This window comes from Mirounga leonina, unplaced genomic scaffold, assembly GCF_011800145.1.
Source record: "Mirounga leonina isolate KUSES-001 unplaced genomic scaffold, KU_Mleo_1.0 Mir_175, whole genome shotgun sequence".
In the NCBI taxonomy this organism is placed as follows: Eukaryota; Metazoa; Chordata; class Mammalia; order Carnivora; family Phocidae; genus Mirounga; species Mirounga leonina.
The window spans coordinates 9,189,347-9,212,408 of NW_023270453.1; the positions used below are offsets into that span (position 1 = coordinate 9,189,347).

The following is a 23,062-nucleotide window of genomic DNA, read 5'->3' on the forward strand; positions in this document are numbered from 1 at the left end:
GCGGGACTCGATCCCGGGACTCCAGGATCGTGACCTGAGCCGAAGGCAGTCGCCTAACCAACTGAGCCACCCAGGTGCCCCATATGGCAATATTTATATATAAAACTGTTTTTCTTACATAACTGATCAATTTGGATGCACTGTGATAATGACTTTGTCATAATTTTTTTTTCCTGTAGACATGTGTGGAGTTTATTTAAAGGGAAGAAGAACTGTCTCCTTTTTGATTCTGGCAACCCAAGAACATCCCCTCTTAAGACTTATAGGGGCTAAAATTCACACAAACATTCCCAGATGTTAAGGTTTCAGGTTTTGCTAGTTTCTGCTCACCCTTTATCATCACCTCAGTTAATCCTGATCACGGCTCAGGGGATCACAGAGCACAGTGGTGTCAAAGCACAATCTAATTTACCCAGACAGCAGCTTATGCCCATAGTCCTTGGCTGATTTATGTTCCGAGTTAATTCCACTCTTTTTACTGAACTGCGTTTTCCCTGGCAGCTCCAGAATGGCTGTCAGTGAGCTTTTTGGTGCCTTGGAAATCTCAGTACTTCTCTATTACTGGTTGTCAGATTGGCTTCAGTCAACAATGCACTATGACTCCCAGGTCTTCTCTTCATCTGTGTTCTAAACGTTCTCCAGTCTTTTCAAGCGGGAGACTCAGCCCAGCACATGGCAAACAGTAAGCGTTCTACGTGTACTTGTTGAATAAGTGAATTGGCTAAAGTGAGCATCTGACAAAAAATGTCTTTCACATGGACAACTGCAGCTCTTACAACTTCCTGCCTTCATCCACCTTCCCTGAGCTTAAGACGGAGTGATGGGCTCCAAGGCACAGCTCTGAGGTGCCACAGAACACTGGCTATGGAAACATGAAACTCTGCGTTCAAACTATCTCATTCAAACCAGTAGTAGGGGAGAATGGAGATCTTTCAATTCTGTCTCAAGTTTTTGGGTCATAGTCTTAAAACATCTCATTATAAAGTGGGCAAAATTCCTTTCTCCACTAGATGGCCTGTTCACTCACAAAGTTAGGAGAGAAAATCAGTCAAGAAAAGATAGAGGTAGGGGCGCCTGGGTGGCTCAGTGGGTTGGGCATCTGACTCTTGATTTCAGCCGGGGTCCTGATCTCAGGGTTGTGAGATGGAGCCCTGGGCTCCGCCCTCCACAGGCAGTTGGCTTGGGATTCTCTTTCTCCCTCTCCCTCTGTCCCTCCCCCCACTCATGTACCCTCTTGCTCTCTAAAATAAATAAATAAATCTTAAAAAAAAAAAAAGAAGAGATAGAAGTGTGATTCCTTAGAATCACTGGGATAGGAACACATCTCGCTACAATTTACTATGGGTGAAATTCAAATCAGGACAAGGAAATATGAGAGAAACAGAATATATGCAACATCAAAATTATTTCTATTTCTAAAGCTAATAACACAGCACAAGACTTGACTTCAGATATGACTCTTAGGTCCACTGGGGGTGTGACAGCAGCCTTAGAACCTGAGTACCCACAGTTTCTGGGCCTTTTTCCTCTTCTTTCTCTTTTTCTGTGCTCCCCTCTGTCTGGGTCTCAACCTCAGAACGATCACTGGCTTTCTTTTCAAAATAGGAAACTCTGAAAAATACAGAATATGGAAAAGTTACTTTCTCTTTGGGTTCAAGAGGAATAACAATTGCAGAAGCACTAAAAAGAACACTGTCCAAAATTTGGATAAAGGATCGGGGGTTTCAAAATCTCTCTGTATTTGCTATATTATACATTAACCTTTTTGGGTTTAGCTCTCATCCTAAAATTGGCTAGATGTGATTTAAGATATGAAGTCATGCAGAGGTAAAAGGTGGGCATAAATCATCCCAAACACTGAAAAACACTGCCTCTTTTCACGTAACAGTAATACACAGAAATATTTTTTAAAATCTGTGTGTGTGTGTGTGTATGTACATACATGCATGTGTGTTCCATGAGTGTGTGTCCCTTTATAAGGATTCGGCAGAGAAAGGAAGTCTTTTTGGACCCATCTAAGTTCACAAGTCCCTTAAAAACAAATTTACCGATATTCTCACTGAATCATAACCACACAAAAGCCAGCCTAAGGCAAATGAAACAAGAAGAGATTTCTGGTTAAAGATGTCGAACTGAATATATGCAGGTAAATTTTCTCCCACCCTGTACTCCACCAAAATGACTTTTAAAAAGCCATATACATACAAGAACAAAGAGAAAGGGAGAGGAAATAACAGCAAGAAGATTTGGGGAGCACAGCTATAAGTGGGAACTGACTTGGCAGCCCAATAAGGCTGGGTCTGAAGCCAACAGTAGGGAAAGCCAAGCTGTAGCCTGATTGACACTGTGTAAAGCAGAAGGCTCAGGAGTCAGTGACATCAGGTACCACTGGATGCGGGGACAAAGGTGAGGCCTGTTTAAGAGGGACTAGAAGTGGTGCCTGGGCGTCTGACTCTTGATCTCAGGGTCGTGAGTTTGGGCCCCACGTTGGGCTCCACGTCGGGTGTGGAGCCTACTTTAAAAAAAAAAAAAAAAGAGGGTCTAGAATATCACAAAATAAAGGGTTTCTGGGTTCAGACGTTAGTCAGAGATGAGACGTGGGTTCTTCTGCAAGGAGAACTTACACAAAGAACATTAAGACCCTCAGCCACCTTTCTCTCCTCATCTTAAGAACTTCGGCGTTTGAAAAACACCCTCCAGGCAGGAGGCTGGAAGAGTCTCCTCTGGAGTATGTAACCAGAATAAGGGAAAAGGTTTAAAGTTTCTGACATGGGGCTTCCCCAAGGAAACCTCCCAGCCAGATCTCCCTACAGGTGCACCCAGAGCATCAATCAGCTTCTAACACCCTGTAATCCTGCTAAATCTGATCAAACAGCCAAGATTGCTAGACATTTAAGGAAAATCTTAATATGAAGCAGAAAAAAGTAACTTACTGAAAATAGAATATGCCATCAGGGAAAAAAAAAAAGGTCAAAAATATCATTAATATCCTTAGAGATATGAGGAAACATTACAACCACAAAAAAATGGAACACAATAAAAAAGGAACATTCAAAGGTTCTCCCCCACAAAAAAGGGAAGATGAAAGTTGATCAAATTTATCAGAAAGGAGAAAAAGGGAGAGACAGAAAAAGGGAACAAGGAGTTAAGAAAACTAGAGGAGATCCAATTCAAAATAATAGTAATGCTAGAAAGAGTGAACAAAGAAAACTGAGGGTAAGAGACTATCACTAAATTAATTCAAGATCATCTTTCAAGAACTGAAGGACATCAGTTTGCAGAATGAAAAAGCCCAAGAGTGTCCAGAACAAAGAGATGAAAAACAGGCTCACACCAAAGCACGTGAGAAGTCTCATGCCCAAAGATGAAGAACCAGAATGGCGGTGGGTCTTTCAGCATTAACACAAGAAGCTAGGACATAATGAAGCAATGTTTTTGAAACATGGAGGAAAAATTATATCCGATTACAGAATTCTATACCTAGCCAAACTATCCAAGAAGTATAAAGGCAGAAGGAGAGATTTTCAGATATGCAGGTCTCAGAAAATATACTGCCCATATATTGTTTCTCAGTAAGTTAGTGGCAATGTGGTGAGCTCTGTTTGAAAAAAACAAAACAAAACAAAACAACAACATTTAAAAAGAGTAGGAAAGGCATTGGATTCAGGAAATAGGTGATGGAAAACAGGAAAGTTGAAGGAGTTCCTCAGGGTGAAGGCAAAGTGAGATGCCAAGATGATTGCCATGAGGCAGGACCTAGAAAGCAAGTAGAGCAGACTCCAGAGAGAATACCAGTAGACTACTAACATGTCTGAATGTATCTGAGAGATTTCCTCATTGGGGAAGAGTATGGGGAAACTAAGCAAATTTTAAAGATGTAATTATGCACAGAAGTAAAAAAAAAAAGTATAAAAAAAGGAAGAGTGTTCAAGGCACAGAGCAGAGCTCAACTGAGTACTCCATGTGTGTGCCTAATAACGTAAACACCGAGTAGTTACCTAACTAAATTTCAGTATAGCCAATTTCGGAGGTGGAGCAGGTAAGCTGGGTCCAGAAGCTTGTGTGTGTGCAGTGGGAGGTCAACAGAATGCGTTCACAATAGGGGGGACAACTCGGTAGCAATTTAAGCCTGGTGCATGGAGGGAAATATCACAACGGTCACAACCATTGCAAACTGCCAAACCTAACTGGTGCACAGGCACCATTTCGGGCTAAACCAGATAAATGGGTTAAGAGCCAGCTGGTGCGGGGTTGATGGATGGGCCTTTTTCACGCCACTCATGTATGACCCAGGGTTCTTTTTTTTTTTTTTTAAAGATTTTATTTATTTATTTAACAGAGAGAGATAAAGCAAGAGAGGGAACACAAGCATGGGGAGTGGGAGAGGGAGAAGCAGGCTCCCCGCAGAGCAGGGAGCCCGATGTGGGACTCGATCCCAGGACCCTGGGATCATGACCTGAGCCGAAGGCAGACGCTTAACCGACTGAGCCACCCAGGCGCCCTGACCCAGGGTTCTGATCTACATTTGAATAATCACTTATCTTACTTCTCTAGGGCAAATTTTCATCTTGGACCGACTTTCCCTGCTACTTCTCGATTCTCTTGAGCCACACTTCCTACACACTTACCCCTGTTGTTGTCAGTTTAAATTTGTTTAGAAAACCCAAATTACATGAAATACAAGTCCTGGAAAACAATGAGAAAAAAAAAAGAGACAAACCTATGATCCCCTTTCCCCACAAATCTCCTAGAAGTTTTCAGAATAAATTTCACACTGTCTATGCCCCTATTTGTCATGATTAATGAAAATAGTTGAAGACTCACTTGTTTGAGAAAGAGATATGTTAGGTCTTGGGATGTGTTTTCATTATCCTATACAGCATGTAAACCAAGCCAGGCTGTCCAGGTATTAGGGATTTTATTTCTTGGTTTTGGTTCTGCCATAGTGAGGGGGAAATCATCATCCTGATACCCACCCAGAGAACATGAGTCTTGGCAACTACTGTTAACTTGCCAGTTGTTAAATACTGAGAGAAGGCTGACTCACAGGGTAGAGATTTGATGCTATTGAGAAAGGGACCCTTTACAGGTGCTCACGGTGGGAGACTAAACACTGACTTCCTAGTGCCATTCGAAGAGCTATAGCTGCAGGCAGAAGGCTATAATTATTCTGAAAGCAGGAATTATATATATCATATGAATGATGAGGAGGTACAATTAGCAAATTCCTAAGCTGACACTTTCATCATGAAAGCTAATCATGTTGTCTAAGTATGGGTGAATTACTGGCTAAACTCGACTTCTGAGAATGGCGTACAGAACACAGGAGGGGTAAAGGTGCCTACAAAATATAAACACACAGTGATTATTCATGGCTAGTAAAGGTCTCCTTCAAAGAGTAACATTTTCCCTTTAAAAACCAGCTGTGGTAATTAAGGTATAAAAAGAATGTTTTTGGGGCGCCTGGGTGGCTTAGTCGTTAAGCGTCTGCCTTCAGCTCAGGTCATGATTCCAGGGTCCTGGGATCGAGCCCCGCATCGGGCTCCCTGCTTGTGGGAAGCCTGCTTCTCCCTCTCCCACTCACCCTGCTTGTGTTCCCTCTCTCACTGTGTCTCTGTCAAATAAATAAATAAAATCTTAAAAAAAAAAAAATGTTTTCATCTATCTATCTATGCATTGTTACTATGTTTTAGGATTTGTCTGAAAGATAGGACAAATATTTTGTCCATTAGAATACTTGGTACTAGTCTCCCAGAAGTCAACCTTTGAAATTTTCTAAGGGACAACAGTAGGATATGGTGTGTAAACACCTAGGAGTCAGAGCCAGCACCTTTTGAAATGAGCTGACTATGAAATAAGTCATTGGACCAATGCCGATGTGTCTTCCAGGTTAACCTCATCTGAATAAATAACTTAGTTTCATATTTTACAAAAAGATCTGTCTGTAATTAAAAATTTAAACTGTTTCAGGGGCGCCTGGGTGGTGCAGTTGATTACACGTCCTACTCTTGGTTTCAGCTCAGATCCTGATCTCAGGATTGTGAGATCGAGCCCCGCATTGGGCTCCCTGCTCAGGGTGGAGTCTGCTTGAGACTCTTCCTCTCACTCTCCCTTAGCCCCTCTCCCCCTCCCTCACTAAAATAAATAAATCTTTTTTTTTTTTTTTTAGGATTTTATGTATTTATTTGACAGAGAGAGACAGCGAGAGAGGGAACACAAGCAGGGGGAGCGGGAGAAGGAGAAGCTGGCTTCCTGCTGCACAGGGAGCCCGATGCGGGACTCGATCCCTGGACCCTGGGATCATGACCTGAGCCGAAGGCAGACGCTTAATGACTGAGCCACCCAGGTGCCCCTAAAATGAATAAATCTTAAAATTTAAACTGCTTCAGTTAGAAAGTATTTCTCACAGTGCTATAATTTTAAGATTAATAAGCCATTTATAGTGTCTGAGAGAATTAATTATGTCATAGTATACTTATGATTAAATGTTGCAATCGCTGGAGCCCTAAAACTAATGCATAACCTCTCTCATTTCCTATATGGTTTAGGACTTTGCATTTCTTTTTTTTTTTTTTTTAAAGATTTTATTTACTTATTTGAGAGAGAGAATGAGAGAGAGAGAGCATGAGAGGGGGGAGGGTCAGAGGGAGAAGCAGACTCCCCGTTGAGCAGGGAGCCCGATGTAGGACTCGATCCCAGGACTCCAGGATCATGACCTGAGCCGAAGGCAGTTGCTCAACCAACTGAGCCACCCAGGCGCCCGTGGATTTTGCATTTCTAAAAAATGCATTTGCACACAAATTCATTGACTTCACATAAAATTCACCTATATTATAGAGTTGTGAAGTCAATGAATTTGTGTGCAAATGCACTTTTTACATGTATACCATATTCTATGAGGCCAGTATTTCCCTTACACCAAAACCAGACAAAGACATTACAAGGAAAGAAAACTATGGGCTGATACCCCTTATGAATAAAGATGCAAAAAATCCTTAACAAAATTTTAGTAATCTAAACTAGCACATATAGAAAGGATTACACATCATGACCAAGTGGGATTTACCCAGGAATGAAAGGTTGGTTTAACACTTGAAAATCAATGACTATAATATATCATATTAACAGAAGTTTAAAAAACCATTAATCATCCCCATAGACATGGAAAAAGCATTTCACAAAATCCAAAACGCTTCACAATAAAAACTACAACAAACTAGAAATAGAAGGGAGCTTCTCAATCTGATAAAAGCATCTATGAAAACTTGCAGCTGGGCGCCTGGGTGGCTCAGTTGGTTGAGCGACTGCCTTCGGCTCCGGTCATGATCCTGGCAGTCCCGGGATCGAGTCCCGCATTGGGCTCCCTGCTCGGCAGGGAGTCTGCTTCTCCCTCTGACCCTCCCCCCTCTCATGTACTCACTCTCTCTCATTCTCTCTCTCTCAAATAAATAAATAAAATCTTCAAAAAAAAAAAAAGAAAAAAAGAAAACTTGCAGCTAACATCATACTTGATGGTAAAAGGCTGAAGGCTCTCCCGCCTAAGTAAGACAAGCATGTCTGCTTTCTCCACTTGTACTTAACATTGTGCTAGAGATTCTAGCCAGGGAAATTGTGCAAGAAAAAGAAATACAAGGTACCCTTGTTGGTAAGGAAGAAGTAACACTACCCCTTTGCAGATGACATGATCTTGTATAAAGAAAATCCTAAGCAATCCACTAAAAAACTATTAGTGCTAATACAGGAGTTCTAGCAAGGTTTCAGGCTACAAGATCAATGTACAATATACAAAAAAGTCAGCAGTATTTCTATACACTAGCAAAGAATACTCCAAACATGAAATTAAGAAAACAACTTCATGTATAACAGTGCTAACAAATTTCGAAAAGTAGTTTAAGACCTGTATATTAAAAATGACAAAACATCATTGAAATACATTACAGATGACCTAACTAATCTATGGGTTATCCTTCATGGATCAGAAGATTTAATATAGTTAAGAACAATATTAACTGAACTCCAGATTCAATGTAATCCCTAACAAAATCCCAGCTGGCTTTTTTTTTTTTTTCCAGAAATTAACAAACTTATCCTAAGATTTACACAGAAAAACAAGAAACCCAGGATAGCCAAAACAATCTTTCAAAGTTGGAGAACCCAGACTTCCTGATTTCAAAATTTACTACAAAACTGTACTAATCAAGACAGTGTAGCATTAGCAAAGGATAAACATATAGATCAAAGGAATAAAATTGAAGGTTTAGAAATTAATCTTTACATGCATGACCAACTGATTTACACCAAGGGTGCCAAGGCAGTTCACTGAGGGAAAGACTGGTCTTTTCAACAAATGGTGTTAGGATGACTGGATATCCACACACAAAAGAATGAAGTTGGACCTCAACCTCACACCATACAGACATATGAACTTTAAATACATTTAGAGACCTAAATGTAAGGGCTAAAACCATAAAGCTTTCAGAAGAAAACACAGTGAATCGTTGTGACCCTGGATAAGTCAACGGTTCACTAGATACAACACCAAAAGCACAAGTGACAAAAGAAAAATAGATAAAGTGGACTACATCAAAATAAAATTTTGTGTTGTCAATGATAGCGCCCAGGAGGTAAAGAGGTGATTCACAGAATGGGAGAAAATATTTGCAAGTCATATACCTTATAAAGGATTTGCATCTGGAATATATAATGAACTCTTATAACTCAGTAATAAAAAGGCAATCCAATCCAAAGGATTTCAATAGATATTTCTTCAAAGAAGATATATAGATGATCGACATGAAAAGATGCTCAACATTATCAGTCATTAGGAAAATGAAATCAAAATCACAATGAGACACCACTTTAGACCCATGAGGATGGCTATAATCAAGAAGACAGACAATTACAGGTGTGAAGGAGGATGTGGAAAAAAGTAGAACCCTCATACATTGCTGGTAGAAACGTAAAATGGCGCAGCCACTGCAGAAAACAGTTTGGTAGTTCCTCAAACTATTAAACACACAGAGCCAATGACCCAGCAATCCCACTCCTGGGTATATACCCCCAGAAAATTAAAAAAAGTATGTCCACAGAAGAAGTTGTACAAGTATGTTTACAGCAAACATTATTCACAACAGGCAAAAAGTGGGAACCAAAATGTTTCCCACCTGATGAATATAAGTAAAATGCTGACTAGTCACACAATGGACTATTATTTGGCAACAAAAAAGAAGTGAAGGACTGGTATATGCCACAACATGGATGAACTCTGAAAACATGACGCTACATAAAATTAGTCAACCACAAAAGGCCACATATTATATGGTCCCGTTTATATGAAATGTCCAGAATAGGCAAATCTGTGGAGACAGAAGACAGACTGCTGGGAGGAATGAGGAATCAGTGTTGACAGGAACTGGGTTTCTTATCTGGTGAAAACAATGTTCCAAAATTATAATGTGGTAATGGCTACATGACTGTGAATATTCTAAACAGTACTGAAATGTATACCTTAAATGGATGGATTACCGGGTGTCTTAGTTTTATCTCAATAAAGCTGTTAAAAAAAAAGCAATGAATGCATATTTCAAGTTACCAATTCTGTACCTTTTGTTGGCTTCCTTGAGTGCAGTTTCAAGCTTCTCCGCCTTCTGGCTTTCTTCCCTTAGACAAAGAAGGAGCTGGCTCACAGTTAATTTCTCAAATTCCAAATAATTCCTGGAGCTTTCTGTAGATTTGTTTCTACATCAAGAACAGAATAAAGATTAAAAGGTTTTCATCACAAAACACAAATGTCAAAGGGTCTACGAATGTAACTGGCACCAACATAAAGGAAATGCTTCCCAGAACACTCTCCAAATAATTCTCATTTACAGGCCAAACGCAGCTGGTCATGCGACCACCAGGCTCACACTCCTCCAAGCTCTCCGGGGAGAGGGGCGGGGGCTCTCCGGTAGGCTCACCTTGCACTGTACATGCTCGCTTCCTCCAAACAGCCAGTGTGCCCAAACATCAGACCCCAAGACCCCCGGGAACAGAGGTGGCCCTGGTTTCCAGTGCCCGGCCTCCCCAGAGAACTAGTCTCAAAGAGGACCAGTCATACAAAGTACATGAACACGCGTGCTGCCTGGCAACATGCGGACCGCCAGCCTTTCTTCAACTTGATATTCTCAAGTCAAGAGAAGAAAGCACTTTTTGTTTTTGATTTCAAATCATTACAGCAGAGAAATGTAGGCACCGCTGGTATGTGAAATATTTTCCCTGAATTTGAAATCTTATTATACCGAGAAGGGGTGGGATGGCAAACAAAACCAGGACCACTGGTACGGCAGCTACACTTCCCGGGTGACCGCACTGATGCTCATGTCCAAGGTCACACGTCTCATAAACAGCCGGGATTAAATCCCAGTTCCCGACTCCGACCTCTGCACCCAGAAATCAATCTCTGACTCCTTAATACACCTTCAAACGAGGTAAGAAAGCTGTTATTAAAACATTAACTGTGGCTCGGGGCTCCTGTCTGGCTCAGTCAGAGGAGTGTGTGTCTCTTCATCTCGGGGTCATGAGTTCGAGCCCCATGTCGGGTGTAGAGATTACTTAAAAATAAAATCTAAAAAAAAACACCAACCAACCAACCTGTGGCTTAAAAGAGGAAGTGGTTTCAGCAGGTGGATATAAATGAGGAGGAAGTGGCTTGGAAATTTCAAACAGGGCCTTCTTCCTTCCCACCACTTCCAGAAAAGTCTTTCGATACAGTCGGGCGGAAAGCCGAGGGACTGCTAACTAAGCAAAGTGCAACTTTCACTTATGCCAACTGCCCTGTTTGATGAAAGAATATTATCTAACACTTATTTTCTCCCTGATGCAAGGGCTTGGGAGCATAATTGGGAAAAAAGGAAACTGCCCATTTTCATGTTTTATAAGTACATTCGTCATGTTACAGAAAAAAAGGTATTTAAAGCCTATGACAGAAGAGATTCCTAGAGAAATTTTCCGGTAATAACAGTCTCTTTCAAATAGACTGACCCAGCAGTAACCTGTGTACAGGGTTCCGGGTGAGAGTCTCTAATGCCCAGCTCCTCTGCCATCTCTTCTGCCAAGCCCCTCGTCCCCCTGCCCCACACACCGCCATTTAAGATGTCTGCTTCCTAATGTCTACTTGGAACAGGTCAACTTGAGACTCCACAGGTAAGACTTCTGGCCACTGGGTAAGACAGTGACTCAGAGCACTCCCAGTCCTCACTAGAGGAGATTACCCAGGATCAGTCACCTGGGCTTATCCTCGGGAATGAGCAGGAAAGACAAAATGATAACATCCCACTTATCGGGCTTGACAGCCCAGGCCAGGTCAAACTCTACCGGTAAACAAATTAGCAAGCCTGAGTCTTTTGATTAAGAAGAAGTTTGTCTTCACTTCTCATCTTATGGGAGATGAAACACCTCTGAACAGAGTGGGGAGGGTTGAGTTTGTCTACAGAGGCACCACACGCTGTTTTTATTCTCTGCTAGCCTGGGCTACAACACTAAATCCCATTCAAACCGGACGGTCTTAAAAGGTGCTGGCATGGGGCGCCTGGGTGGCTCAGTCGTTAAGCGCCTGCCTTCGGCTCAGGTCATGATCTCAGCGTCGTGGGATCGGGCCCCGCGTCGGGCTCCCTGCTCCTCGGGAAGCCTGCTTCTCCCTTTCCTACTCCCCCTGCTTGTGTTCCTGCTCTCTCTCTCTCTGTCAAATAAATAAACAAAATCTTAAAAAAAAAAAAAAAGGTGCTGGCTTAAGTTAGCAAGAATCGACTTTTGCAGCCCAGGATGTTTGACCTCCCCATGGCGAGCTGCAAGCGACAAGACTGCCTGACAGGTGTCTCCGCCGGCCCTAGCCCGTCTTCACATACGTGTCAATGGAATCAGTTCTTGCGGGCCCAGGACTCGTCTTGATTTCTCTCACCGCCACATCTGCTTCTCCTTCCTATAAAGGCAGAAATGAAAGGGCTTTACCATGATAATGTCCGCAAGACAAATTCTTTATCAAAAGAGAAAAAGGGGGTGCCTGGGTGGCTCAGTCGTTGAGCGTCTGCCTTCGGCTCAGGTCATGGTCCCAGGGTCCTGGGATCGAGCCCTACATCGGGCTCCCTGCTCCGCGGGAAGCCTGCTTCTCCCTCTCCCACTCCCCCTGCATGTGTTCCCTCTCTCGCTGTGTCTCTCTCTGTCAAATAAATAAATAAAATCTTAAAAAAAGAGAGAGAGAGAAAAAGACAGTAAGATCGAGGATCTGGATGACCTGCAACCCAAGGAAGCTACCGACATTTAAATGGGAGATGTTTCAATGAGGTCACTGAAATGGAATGGGAATTTAGCCTTCCCTCACCCTGCGCACCCTGTCAGGATTATAAATATCTAGGCCAAGGCGTGAAGATTGGTCTCTCATCCAGAACAGCCAACCTGACCCCAAACATATGAAAACTTATCTCCTCCTTCTCCTTGGCAGCTCATTCCCTTCTCTCCCAAGTGAAGGTCACATGTAGCTAGTGCCGCCTCCACACACCTTCCCTGCACAGGCCTTTAAAATGCAAAACGTCAGAACTTGCTGAAGCAATGTTGAAAAAGAGGCTGCTTTAGGGCGCCTGGGTGGCTCAATCGGTTAAGCGACTGCCTTCGGCTCAGGTCATGATCCCGGAGTCCCGGGATCGAGTCCCGCATCGGGCTCCCTGCTCAGCAGGGAGCCTGCTTCTCCCTCTGATCCTCCCCCTCTCATGCTCTCTCTCTCATTCTCTCTCTCAAATAAATAAATAAAATCTTTAAAAAGAAAAAAGAAAAAAAAAAAAAAGAAAAAGAGGCTGCTTTCTGTAGGCAGAGCTCACAAAGCACAAAGTTAGCTCCTAGCAGAAATTTGTATACATCGTGGGCCACTTAAAGGAACAAGAAGTCCAAGACCAGTTAAATGATATGAAAGACATTAATATTCCAATGAGCTAGCGGGAAAATGTTCCAAAAACGCATGGACAAAGATGGTTCTAGATAATTCTGAGCATGTACATTTTTCCTAAATCTTGGGCAGTGTTTTCCAGTTCACAGAAGCAAGGCAAGAAAAGCATGTTTACACTAAAAATAACTGTCACTCATCGGATCAGTGAAGGAGCAGATTATGTTAACCATTCACCCCAAAGGAAGAAGCCTCTTTTGGAAACTTCTCATACACTCCGTGGCCTTCCTGAATTTTGCCAGGTATTTGCAGAAGGTGAAAGCTGTTTGATCAAACCTGTGTTTCACAATCTTTGGTCATCTGCAGAGAGGGTACTCTGGCAAAGTGTGCTTTCCATTTGGTATTTTAATTCTCCTGATTTCGGCTACTATGAATGCACCCAAAGATTTATTAGGGAGCATGGGTGGCAAAGTTCCTACTTTGCCATTTCCCCATCCTACTACTCTTCAGTGCAGCAAACGTACTGGAAAGTCACATGCGAATAATTCCAACATACCCAGGAGTTCAGCTTTTTATAAGCTCCCCACGCATTGTCTACAAGGTCCACTTTCCTCTCTCAGAGACACCATCTCTTTTCCTGTGTCATATGTACGGTCTGACAAAGCTAAAATGTGTATCACAGAGGATCTTATCCTTGTGTGTTTTTCTCCCTCACTATTCAGTGTCTTTGAGCAGCGACGAAGGAGAGGCCCCTCTGTGCTCATCTACCTGCCCTGCTCTTGAGCAGGACCACCCGCACACCCAGATATGGCCCCAACAGATGCTCCTCATGTGCTCAGGAACGGGCCGGCACACGCTACTTCACCGAGCTCACTTCATTTTCAGTTCCACATAAATGTGTCAGACACCAGGGGCTTCTCACTCAGCTCCTGGAGGTGCCCAGGCAGCTGCTGTGAGACGTGGGGGCAAAGCCAAGGTCAACCCTCAACCACAACCCCAGCGTCTCTGCCCTTTCTTTTCTTCACTGCCCAACCAAGGTTCCTTGTAAGGCTTGTTTAAAAAGAGGGTTCTATTATTAAAAAGTGTTTTAAAGCCATCAGTTTACCGCATCTGCTCATGAGTCTGCTCACCTAAGTGCAGTGCTGGACACAGCTAAGGACCTGGCCTGAAAAAGTTTATGTTTCGGGCACCTGGGTGGCTCAGTCAGTTAAGCGTCTGCCTTCGGCTCAGGTCATGATCCCAGGGTCCTGGGATCGAGTCCCACATCGGGCTCCTTGCTCAGCGGGAAGCCTGCTTCTCCCTCTCCCACTCCCCCCGCTTGTGTTCCCTCTCTCGCTGTCTCTCCCTGTCAAATAAAATCTTAAAAAAAAAAAGTTTATGTTTCTGTTTTGGTTTTTTAGATCACAAAATGTCTGATTTGTCAGTACCTATGGGAAGGGGGGGGAAAAAGCCCTATCTCTTTTGTCATAAAAGGTAATCAATAGTCTTCCATTTCAGCCATGATAACCCTCATGAGTATTATATATATATATATATTTTTTTTTTTTTGAGAGCGAGACAGAGAGAGAGCGTGTGCGTGAGCAGGGGTAGGAGCAGAGGGAGAGAGAGAATCCCAAGCAGGCTCCATGCTCCAAGCAGGATCTCACAACCCTGAGATCGTGACCTGAGCTGAAATCAAGAGTCATACACTTAACTGGCTGGGCCACTCAAGCGCCCCTAGGATTATGTCATACTTAAAAACAAGAGCCAATTTATCTTGGTGATATTGATGCTGAAACTCCCCTCCTCCCCCGACCCCCCAGTTTGGCTTCCGTGTGTTGAAAAGACATAGTGGTAATCTAGGTGTCTAGGTGAGGTTTTGTAATTTGCTTAATACTAAATCAAAACCAGGACACTCACAGCTATCCTGATTTCAATAAAGGAGTCTTCAGGGGGGCCACCCGAGTTCAGCTTGAGCTGGAGTTCTGACACAATCCCCAGCAGATCTGCCTTTTCAGCTTGGAGATAGGCCACCTGGGTCTTCAGCTGTTCCAGTTCCTGGTCTGCTTCTGCCCTGGGGACTCTGGAGTCCCCAGTGGGGTCCTGGAAATGACGAGAAACAAGGTGAATCAGTGAACCAAACTCACACCTGGTCATCAAACCGAAGTGTCCCCATACCCACTGGCAAGGCAGCTATGCCTTATGGTAGGAAAATTCTAGCCTTCTCTTGGGGATATATTTTGATGTAACACTTCAAATGGAAGACTTTACATTATTATATTCAAACAATAGAAACTTAAAATAATCTCATGACAAGAAAGAAAGTCTTCCTCAGCACATGGGATAATCTGATATGAAAATAACCAATCAGACTTTGATAGTGGTAGACTGGTAAATTGTCGTCCAAAACCTCAGAAAATAGGGACAAAAAGCTCGCCTTTTTTTTTCCTCCCACAAAGGCAGACCTACCCTTACTTTCCCCATATTTGTCATGTACTGTTTGAAGTCAAAGCACCAAGACATTTCATTACTTGATACGTGAATGGCAAAGGACAAGGAAAGTCCAAAATTCTCTCAGGCATGCAGGCTGGTGGCTGTTATACTCTATGTTGGTGTTTTTAGGTTTGCTAAAAGTAAGCCCGGGGAGAAATAAGAAAACTGAAAATTCAGAGGCTGCTACTAAAAGTAAAAAAAAAAAAAAAAATTAAATTTCAGCCTATATAAACATGAAGAACAAATATTTCTATTTCACTAACACCAAGTACGTGTTGCGCTCCTCTTGTTACAATCACTGCACATGACAAAGTCGTAGGAGAAAGGGCCTGTTTAGATGCAGTGTTTTCATTTGGGAGCAGAGAAAACAGATTCCAGTCCACACCCTGCTAATCCCTGGTTACGACGCCCTGAGCGGATTTGCTTAATGTCTTGGCCTCCATTTTCTCAGGTTAGAAAGGGAAATGTGGTCCCTTGTGGTCTCTGTGGTCCCTTCCAGCTGTGACCTACGAGGCCTCTTCGATTTCCTCCTCAGGTAACCTTCATTGCTTTTACAGGCCTGGTGCCACCATAAATATATACTTGAGATTATCAGAGAATTACAACACAATTCTCTCTCTCTCTCTCTCTCTCTCACACACACACACACACACAAACATGCACATATGCACACCCATCTCCGTGATAGATTTTCTAAGGAACCAGAAACAGACCCAAAGGCTGTTAGTAGAACCAAAAAGCATCAGAAAGGACATGCATAAACCAGCTGGTCCATGAAATATTAAAACCTGGAGGGAAAGGTATTAACATGCAGCATGGGAGCGTCTCTCACACCACTGAGATTATGCTCTTCCTTCACTGGGAGCGTTCCCTTGCCAGAAAACGACTACAGGCCTGAGAGAAAAGAACTCATTGTGAAGCTGAAGAGTTAGGTGTGCAAGGAAAGGTTATCAGCCTGGGAATCCTCTCTTGGTAATGACTCATCCCAAAGAAATGTACTGTGAAAGGGGTGGAAACAGTTAAAGGAGAGGCACTGCTTAGCCTGGAACTAGGAAGCAAGCAGGTAAGGGCAAGGCCATGCTCTATTAGGAATCTTCACATTTTCCTGCTGGACCCCTCTGAGGACATTTTATAGAATTGCTGGTTTTTGGGTTTTTTTTAAAGAGAGAGTGAGCATGTTAGTGGGGATGGGGAGGGGCGGAGGGAGGGAGAGAGAGAATCCTAAGTAGGCTCCACACCCACTGCAGAGCCGATGTGGGGCTCGATCTCACAACCTTGAGATCATGACCTGAGCGGAAATCAAGAGTCAGATGCCCAACTGACTGACCACTCGGGCACCCCAGAATGGATTTTTGTAAAACCACCTTGGCGTAAGAGTAGGAAACAGAGTTTTAAACAAGTGTCTGAGGACGAGGGATATAAGGCCATGATCCTAGAATCTCAGACTTGTCAGATTAATTTTCTTTTTTACATGGGTGAGGATCTCTTCACTATCCTTGGGAAATTCCAAATCTATTTATTTGGCCATAAAACACCTCACAAGATAATATTTTAAATATCTCTTCATTTTACTACCGACTCTTTCCATTCCCTTCCTGGACTAGAACTCACACCTTTTATTTATGATCAACCTCAACTCCGTGTTTTGTTACTGTCTTTCATCACTTTCAAGGGCCCGCCATTGACCTTCATGCAACACAACAGCTCTCCTTGTGTACCCGTATGTCTCCATCTTGCTGTCCCAGAAATCCGCCCAGACTACCATGCATTTTATAATCCTAGAAGAAACATCCAGCTAATGATCTCTGCCTAGCAATCTGTACCATTAAAAGTTAAAAAGTTCTCTCTACAGATGATAATAATGTATAATTCTGTGAAATTGGACAGAGCCGTGAACGCCTCAGCCTCACCCTGAAGATCAGAAGGCAGATCTCCAAAAGAAATTCCCTATTCTCTTTCGTTGTGTGGCACAGAACACGTGAGAGGCCCTGGTGGCTGGAGGGATTCTCTGGAGAGACCGCAGCAAGGATGGGTCAGCAAGAGTGAGAAAAGTCAGAAGCTGTGAGAGCTTTAAGTCAGGAAGATGACAGCCTGAATTTTACATATCACCTCAACCGGTCCACGAAATAAAAATGAAAGAAGAGGCAGGGAGGCAATAGGGAGGCCTAGGAGGCACATTTTTGGGGGAGAAAGCTGATGACCAAGGGTTTTAAAGAGCCATAAATGTCTCTTTGTCCAAGTGCCCATGTCCTCTGTCCCAAGGACTCAGAATCTTCTGAGTCCTGCTTATAGCTTGTTTCTGCATTGAAAAAAGCTGTCCAGAGCTCCAGTTTCTGTTCTCAATTTCTTCTACTACTTTTTAGGAAAACCCATACATAAACTATTTCAAGCAGACAAACTGCTTCTGGAAGCTTCTTTCTGGGCTTCAGTGTGATAGGCCCCAACAGGCTGATGCCAACTGTCAGCTCACATCCCAAAAGCCACAGGAGGAAAACTGTGAGATATTTTCTGGGGCACCTGGGTGGCCCAGTCAGTTAAGCATCTGACTTCGGCTCTGGTCATGATCTTGGGGTTCTGGGATCGAGCCCCATGTTGGGCTCTGTGCTCAGTGGGGAGTCTGCTTGTCCCTCTGCCCCTCCCCCCAGCTTGTACACTCTCTCTCTCAGATAAATAAAAAGACATTTTCTTACAGAGAGTAGAAAATTATTCATATATCCTAGGTGATAATTTCTTCAGAGCATTCTACCTTGCAAATATTTAGATGCTGAGAGATTTCCCTCAAAGAAGTGACTTAATGTTCTTTGAACTGTAAGACAAATTGAAGCATCAGATGTGATAAATCTAATCAACAACGAATCATTTCCCACACAAATGTAAGTTTATTAAAGCAGAATGTTCACACTGTCCCATGAGCAGGGATTGATGAGTAAAGCACTGACATAAACCACAATACAGTTCTCTAAACAAATTTTCATTCTTCAGGTTATTCCATATCGTCCCCTTTTTGTTATTTTCTTTCCCTTATCTTTCTTTGTTTGCATACTTTACCCAAGAAATCAGAGATCAACAGGGTTCAAGGTATCTCAAGAAACATCTCTGATGTCTGGGATTCTATCCTCCCTGAATCAAACCAGCGCTCCACCCTTCACGGGGCTGCTAAGTTCCAGGTTGGGAAGACAATGAACAGCAGATGTCCATCCTAACGAACAATATCCAGTGAGCCTCAGAATATGGACGGATGCTTCAAATGTGTTCTGATACATATTTTCTCACTAACATCTTTGGCACCCACTCTTGGCCATGAGCACATTTCTCAGGTTCTTTGGGTCAATGAAAATGTGGCAACCTGTCAGCCTCCTATCACAACATGACATGTATTGTGCCATTTTTCGAAAGTAGATATAAAATGTAAAGTGAGGAATCTCTATTTTATTTTATTTTATTTAAAGATTTTATTTATTTATTTGAGACAGAGAGAATGAGAGAGAGAGAGCACATGAGAGGGGGGAGGGTCAGAGGGAGAAGCAGGCTCCCTGCCGAGCAGGGAGCCCGATGCGGGACTCGATCCCGGGACTCCAGGATCATGACCCGAGCCGAAGGCAGTCGCCTAACTGACTGAGCCACCCAGGCGCCCCGAGGAATCTCTATTTTAGACTTAGGAAAAGACTAGGTCAGTAAGTAAAACTTTGGAGTAATAGATTTTTTTTTTTTTTAAGATTTTATTTATTTGACAGAGAGAGACACAGTGAGAGAGGGAACACAAGCAGGGGGAGTGGGAGAGGGAGAAGCAGACTCCCCGCCGAGCAGGGAGTCCGATGCGGGATTCGATCCCAGGACCCCAGGATCACGACCTGAGCCAAAGGCAGATGCTCAACAACTGAGCCACCCAGGTGCCCCAGTACTAGATTTTTAAATGTAATTTTATATCAAAGACATAAACTAAAAACTAACACTTGGATGGTTCTAGGCAGAGGTTCTCCTGCACCATCTATAATACAAAATACAGATTTATAACTGCAACCTTCTTTTGACTATAATCAATATGGTCAAAACTGTACAAATTTCCTTCCCCCAACAAAGGCTCTACATGACCCTTGAAATTGCAACCAGTCTCCTCAGCAAGAACAGTTCTTTCAAAATGATGCAAAATACTCATCTAGCCAGAACCGTGAAAGGTTTTGACCTAGAAGTCTAGACAAGGAAGATTCCACTCTAAACATTAATAAAATAAAATCGCAGCTGATCAGTCTGCTCACCTCAAGGGACTTTTCTGTCTTCCCTTTTAGTTTTTCAAGTTCTTCCTTCAATTTTTCATTTTCATGACTCAAAGCCATGAGGCGCTCCTTGGCTTCTTTGCTCTGTATCTCGAAAAAAAGGCGTTCTTCCTTCTGTTTCTCTGTCCAGGCTGAAAGCTCTTCAAATCGCCCTTTCATCGCCTGATTATTTAGCTTCATGGCTTCTGTACGGGGTTCAGAGTGAGAGTGTCACACATCAGACTCGATCTGATGAATCCGACCTCCAAGACCACCCTCACCACATGGCACCAAATCCAAAGAAGCCATGCTTGGCCTGGGCCCCGGGGTTGGCAGGAAATGTAGCAAGGTGAGTGGTTTTTGCTTTCAGACAGGACTCGGGGGCCTAATGTCATTTCTAGTCCTCCAAAGACTCCAGAAAACAAAACTAGTTTGGGTCCCTCCACTAAGGCACACAAGCTAGAGGACTGATTCAAACACCAGTCCTGCCAGAAGCCATGGCCTGATGCCCCAGAAAGCTTTCCGTGAACAAGGTCATAGTGAGGACTAACTCCGTAATTCTTCCTGTTTCTTTCTAAAGGAACCACATGTCATTATGCCATTTCCCTGGGGGTATGTAAGTACCTTTTATTCTTATCTGTATCCCCAAAGTAAACAATGGAAACAATGTTAGCCTTACCAAAAGCTAAACTCTGTGCTCTTTCTCCTGCTAGTGAAACAGAGAGAAGGGAATTCACCAACAAGCCTTTTGACAGAGAGATGCCGTTCATGAAGGTACAGCGTGAATGAAGAACCATGGTGGCTAGGGGCTGCTCACCTTTGAGCTGATGGTTCTCAATCAGGAGCTCCTTCATCTGCTGCAGCAGTTCCTCTGGAGTGAATGTGTCCAGGTTTGGGTGAGCCAGGTTGGGGGGTCCATTTCCTGTGGTTTCGTTGGGGCTGTCCCCCTTTTCAGTCAGGCAGCTAAGAGGTTGGTGGGACATGGCAGCAGGACCTAGGGAAACATCACAAACTGAACAGAGAGACGTCTTCCCGTGGCAATGGGTCCCCGTGAGTCGCGCAGATCCATGGGCAACTGCTAGTGAGTATTCCAAAAGTTGCCTCCTTCCTCTCCAATTCTATTTTGGACATTTTTGGTTCTTCCCTTTAAACAAAAAAGGTATATGCTAGCTTCAGTGTGTATGTGTGTGCATGTGCGTCTGTGTATGTGGGTGCGGTGAGGACCTGCGGGATGGAGGAGGAAGAGAAGAGTATGAGATCATGAGAATCGGGAATCCTAACAGGAATTCAAGGTTTCCAAAAATATATTTGTAGACATGGGTAAAGTATCATTAAATTGGTTTTCCTATGCAAATCTTTCAAGCTCAAATCTTTTTGTTTTGGGTGAATTGCACAGAAAGCTGTTAAAAAAATCTCCATATTTTATCTCTTGAATTTTTGGCTAAGAGGAAAGGGAGAACGAACATATTTTGGATGCTTACTACGTGCTGAATCACCGCACCAGAATGTCAGTTTTTAATCCTCGCTAAAACCCAAATGGATGGCTACTTTACAGGAGACGGAGCTGAGTTCATGGCAGTGTTACAGCTCGGCCAAGGTCACTTCATAAGAGGTGCAACCGAGTATTAACAACACCAAAATCCAGCCCTGTCACACAATAAAGATGCTACCGAATATTTAGGCTTCAATATCCAATAATTCTGTAAGGCATCCTAAAAAGACCAAGAGATCTTGCTCACTTTTTGCATATTCTGAGAATATTTTAAGCATACCACCACTTTATTTTGTAGAGGGGTCAATGTGGACATAAATAAGATAGACAAGTGTATCCCAAATCCATTTATATATGCCCTACCACCTGGGCAAACACAGGAATCTCTTGTAACAACTGGCAACATGCTACAGGCAAACATTTTCTTTTTTGTGCTTTGTGAAGATGATGACAAGCCTTGTCATGGAAGATGAAGAAGGATAAGTGCACTCTCTCTTATACATCACCGTATCATTAACACCTAGGAGTGCTCTTGGTGACCATATATTAAAATGCGACCAAACACACAGGGTGTGGTGCAATGCTTCTTCCCCACCCTCAACTGGAAGCAAAGCTTGGGGGTTCTGTGGAGGTCCCCTGGACCCAAGAGCCTGGTGACCTGCTTTTGGTCTCAAGGAACCTGGAGGCCACAAGAGATAGTACCACGAAAGGACAGCAGGCTCCGGCTTCTCCCCTGAGCAGCCACCTCAAGTAGAGACAGTCTCATGGAACGCTTTAATGAGGATGGCAATTTATGAAGTGAAAAACACTGACGAGGCATACCATCCAACTGGGAGCCTTTGGAAGGTATCTATGTTTTACATATCCTAAGCATTTAGAAAAGAGGTATAATGCTCTTAGTATTCGGTGACTAGAAGAGACTGCTTTTGCTTTCCCCAATAAAATAATGTGGATAAAATAATTTAGACAAGAACAATTTGGAGAAATCCAGTTTCTGGTTTTCCATAACACTCATTTTCACACAGTATGATGTTGGAATTAACATTTCATAAAAATGGGTTTTTACCAAATAACAGGAATACTAAAGAGACCCAAAGATAAAATCCTTGCAATGTGCCCCAAAGTTTATAGCAGCAATGTCTACAATAACCAAAATATGGAAAGAGCCCAGATGTCCATCGACAGATGAATAGATAAAGAAGATGTGGTTTATATGCGATGGAATATTACTCAACCATGAAAAAAGAGAAATCTTGCCATTTGCAATGATGTGGATGTAACTAGAGGGTATTAAGCTAAATGAAACAAATCAGTCACAGAAAAACAAATACACATGATTTCACTCATACGTGGAATTTAAGAAACAAAACAGAAGAACATAGGGGAAGGGAAGAAAAAATAAAATCAAAACAGAAAGGGAGGCAAACCATAAGAGACTCTTAACTCTAGGGAACAAACTGAGGGTTACTGGAGGGGAGGTGGGTGGGGGGATGGGGTAACTGGGTGATGGGCATCAAGGAGGGCACTTGATAGAATGAGCACTGGGTGTTCTTTTTAAAAAATTTTATTTATTTGAGATAGAGCACAAGTGGAGGGGCAGAGGCAAAAGGAGAAGCAGGCTCCCCGCTGAGCAGGGAGCCCGATATGGGGCTCGATCCCAGGACCCTGAGAGCATGACCTGAGCCAAAGGCAGACGCTTAACGACTGAGCCACCCAGGCGCCCCAGCACTGGGTGTTCTATGCAACTGATGAATCACTAAATTCTATCCCTGAAACTAATAATACACTATATGTTAACTAAATTGAATTTAAATAAAAAATTTAAAAAATCCTTGCAATATGTATCATTTACTTGTCAACGTTCAATTTGCTTAGGTATTCAATGATTATAATACACTTTGCAAAAGTAAATGGAAACATTCAACAGATGTT

The 23,062-nt window shown here is 42.9% G+C and overlaps 1 protein-coding gene across 6 annotated transcripts in view; it reads right to left on the reverse strand.

Annotated features, from left to right (window-relative positions):
• The window catches only part of OPTN (optineurin), a 54,949-nt gene that overhangs the window by 27,073 nt on the left and 4,814 nt on the right, over nt 1-23,062 (reverse strand). For all 6 annotated transcript variants that reach the window (XM_035021637.1, XM_035021636.1, XM_035021638.1 and 3 more), the window contains 6 exons: nt 20,456-20,632; nt 19,642-19,844; nt 14,813-14,995; nt 11,886-11,959; nt 9,604-9,738; nt 1,509-1,611 (listed from right to left, as the gene is read on the reverse strand). In XM_035021637.1, the coding sequence (XP_034877528.1) occupies nt 1,509-1,611; nt 9,604-9,738; nt 11,886-11,959; nt 14,813-14,995; nt 19,642-19,844; nt 20,456-20,621 (864 nt within the window). In that variant the 5' untranslated portion in view covers nt 20,622-20,632. The remainder of the gene's footprint in view (nt 1-1,508; nt 1,612-9,603; nt 9,739-11,885; nt 11,960-14,812; nt 14,996-19,641; nt 19,845-20,455; nt 20,633-23,062) is intronic.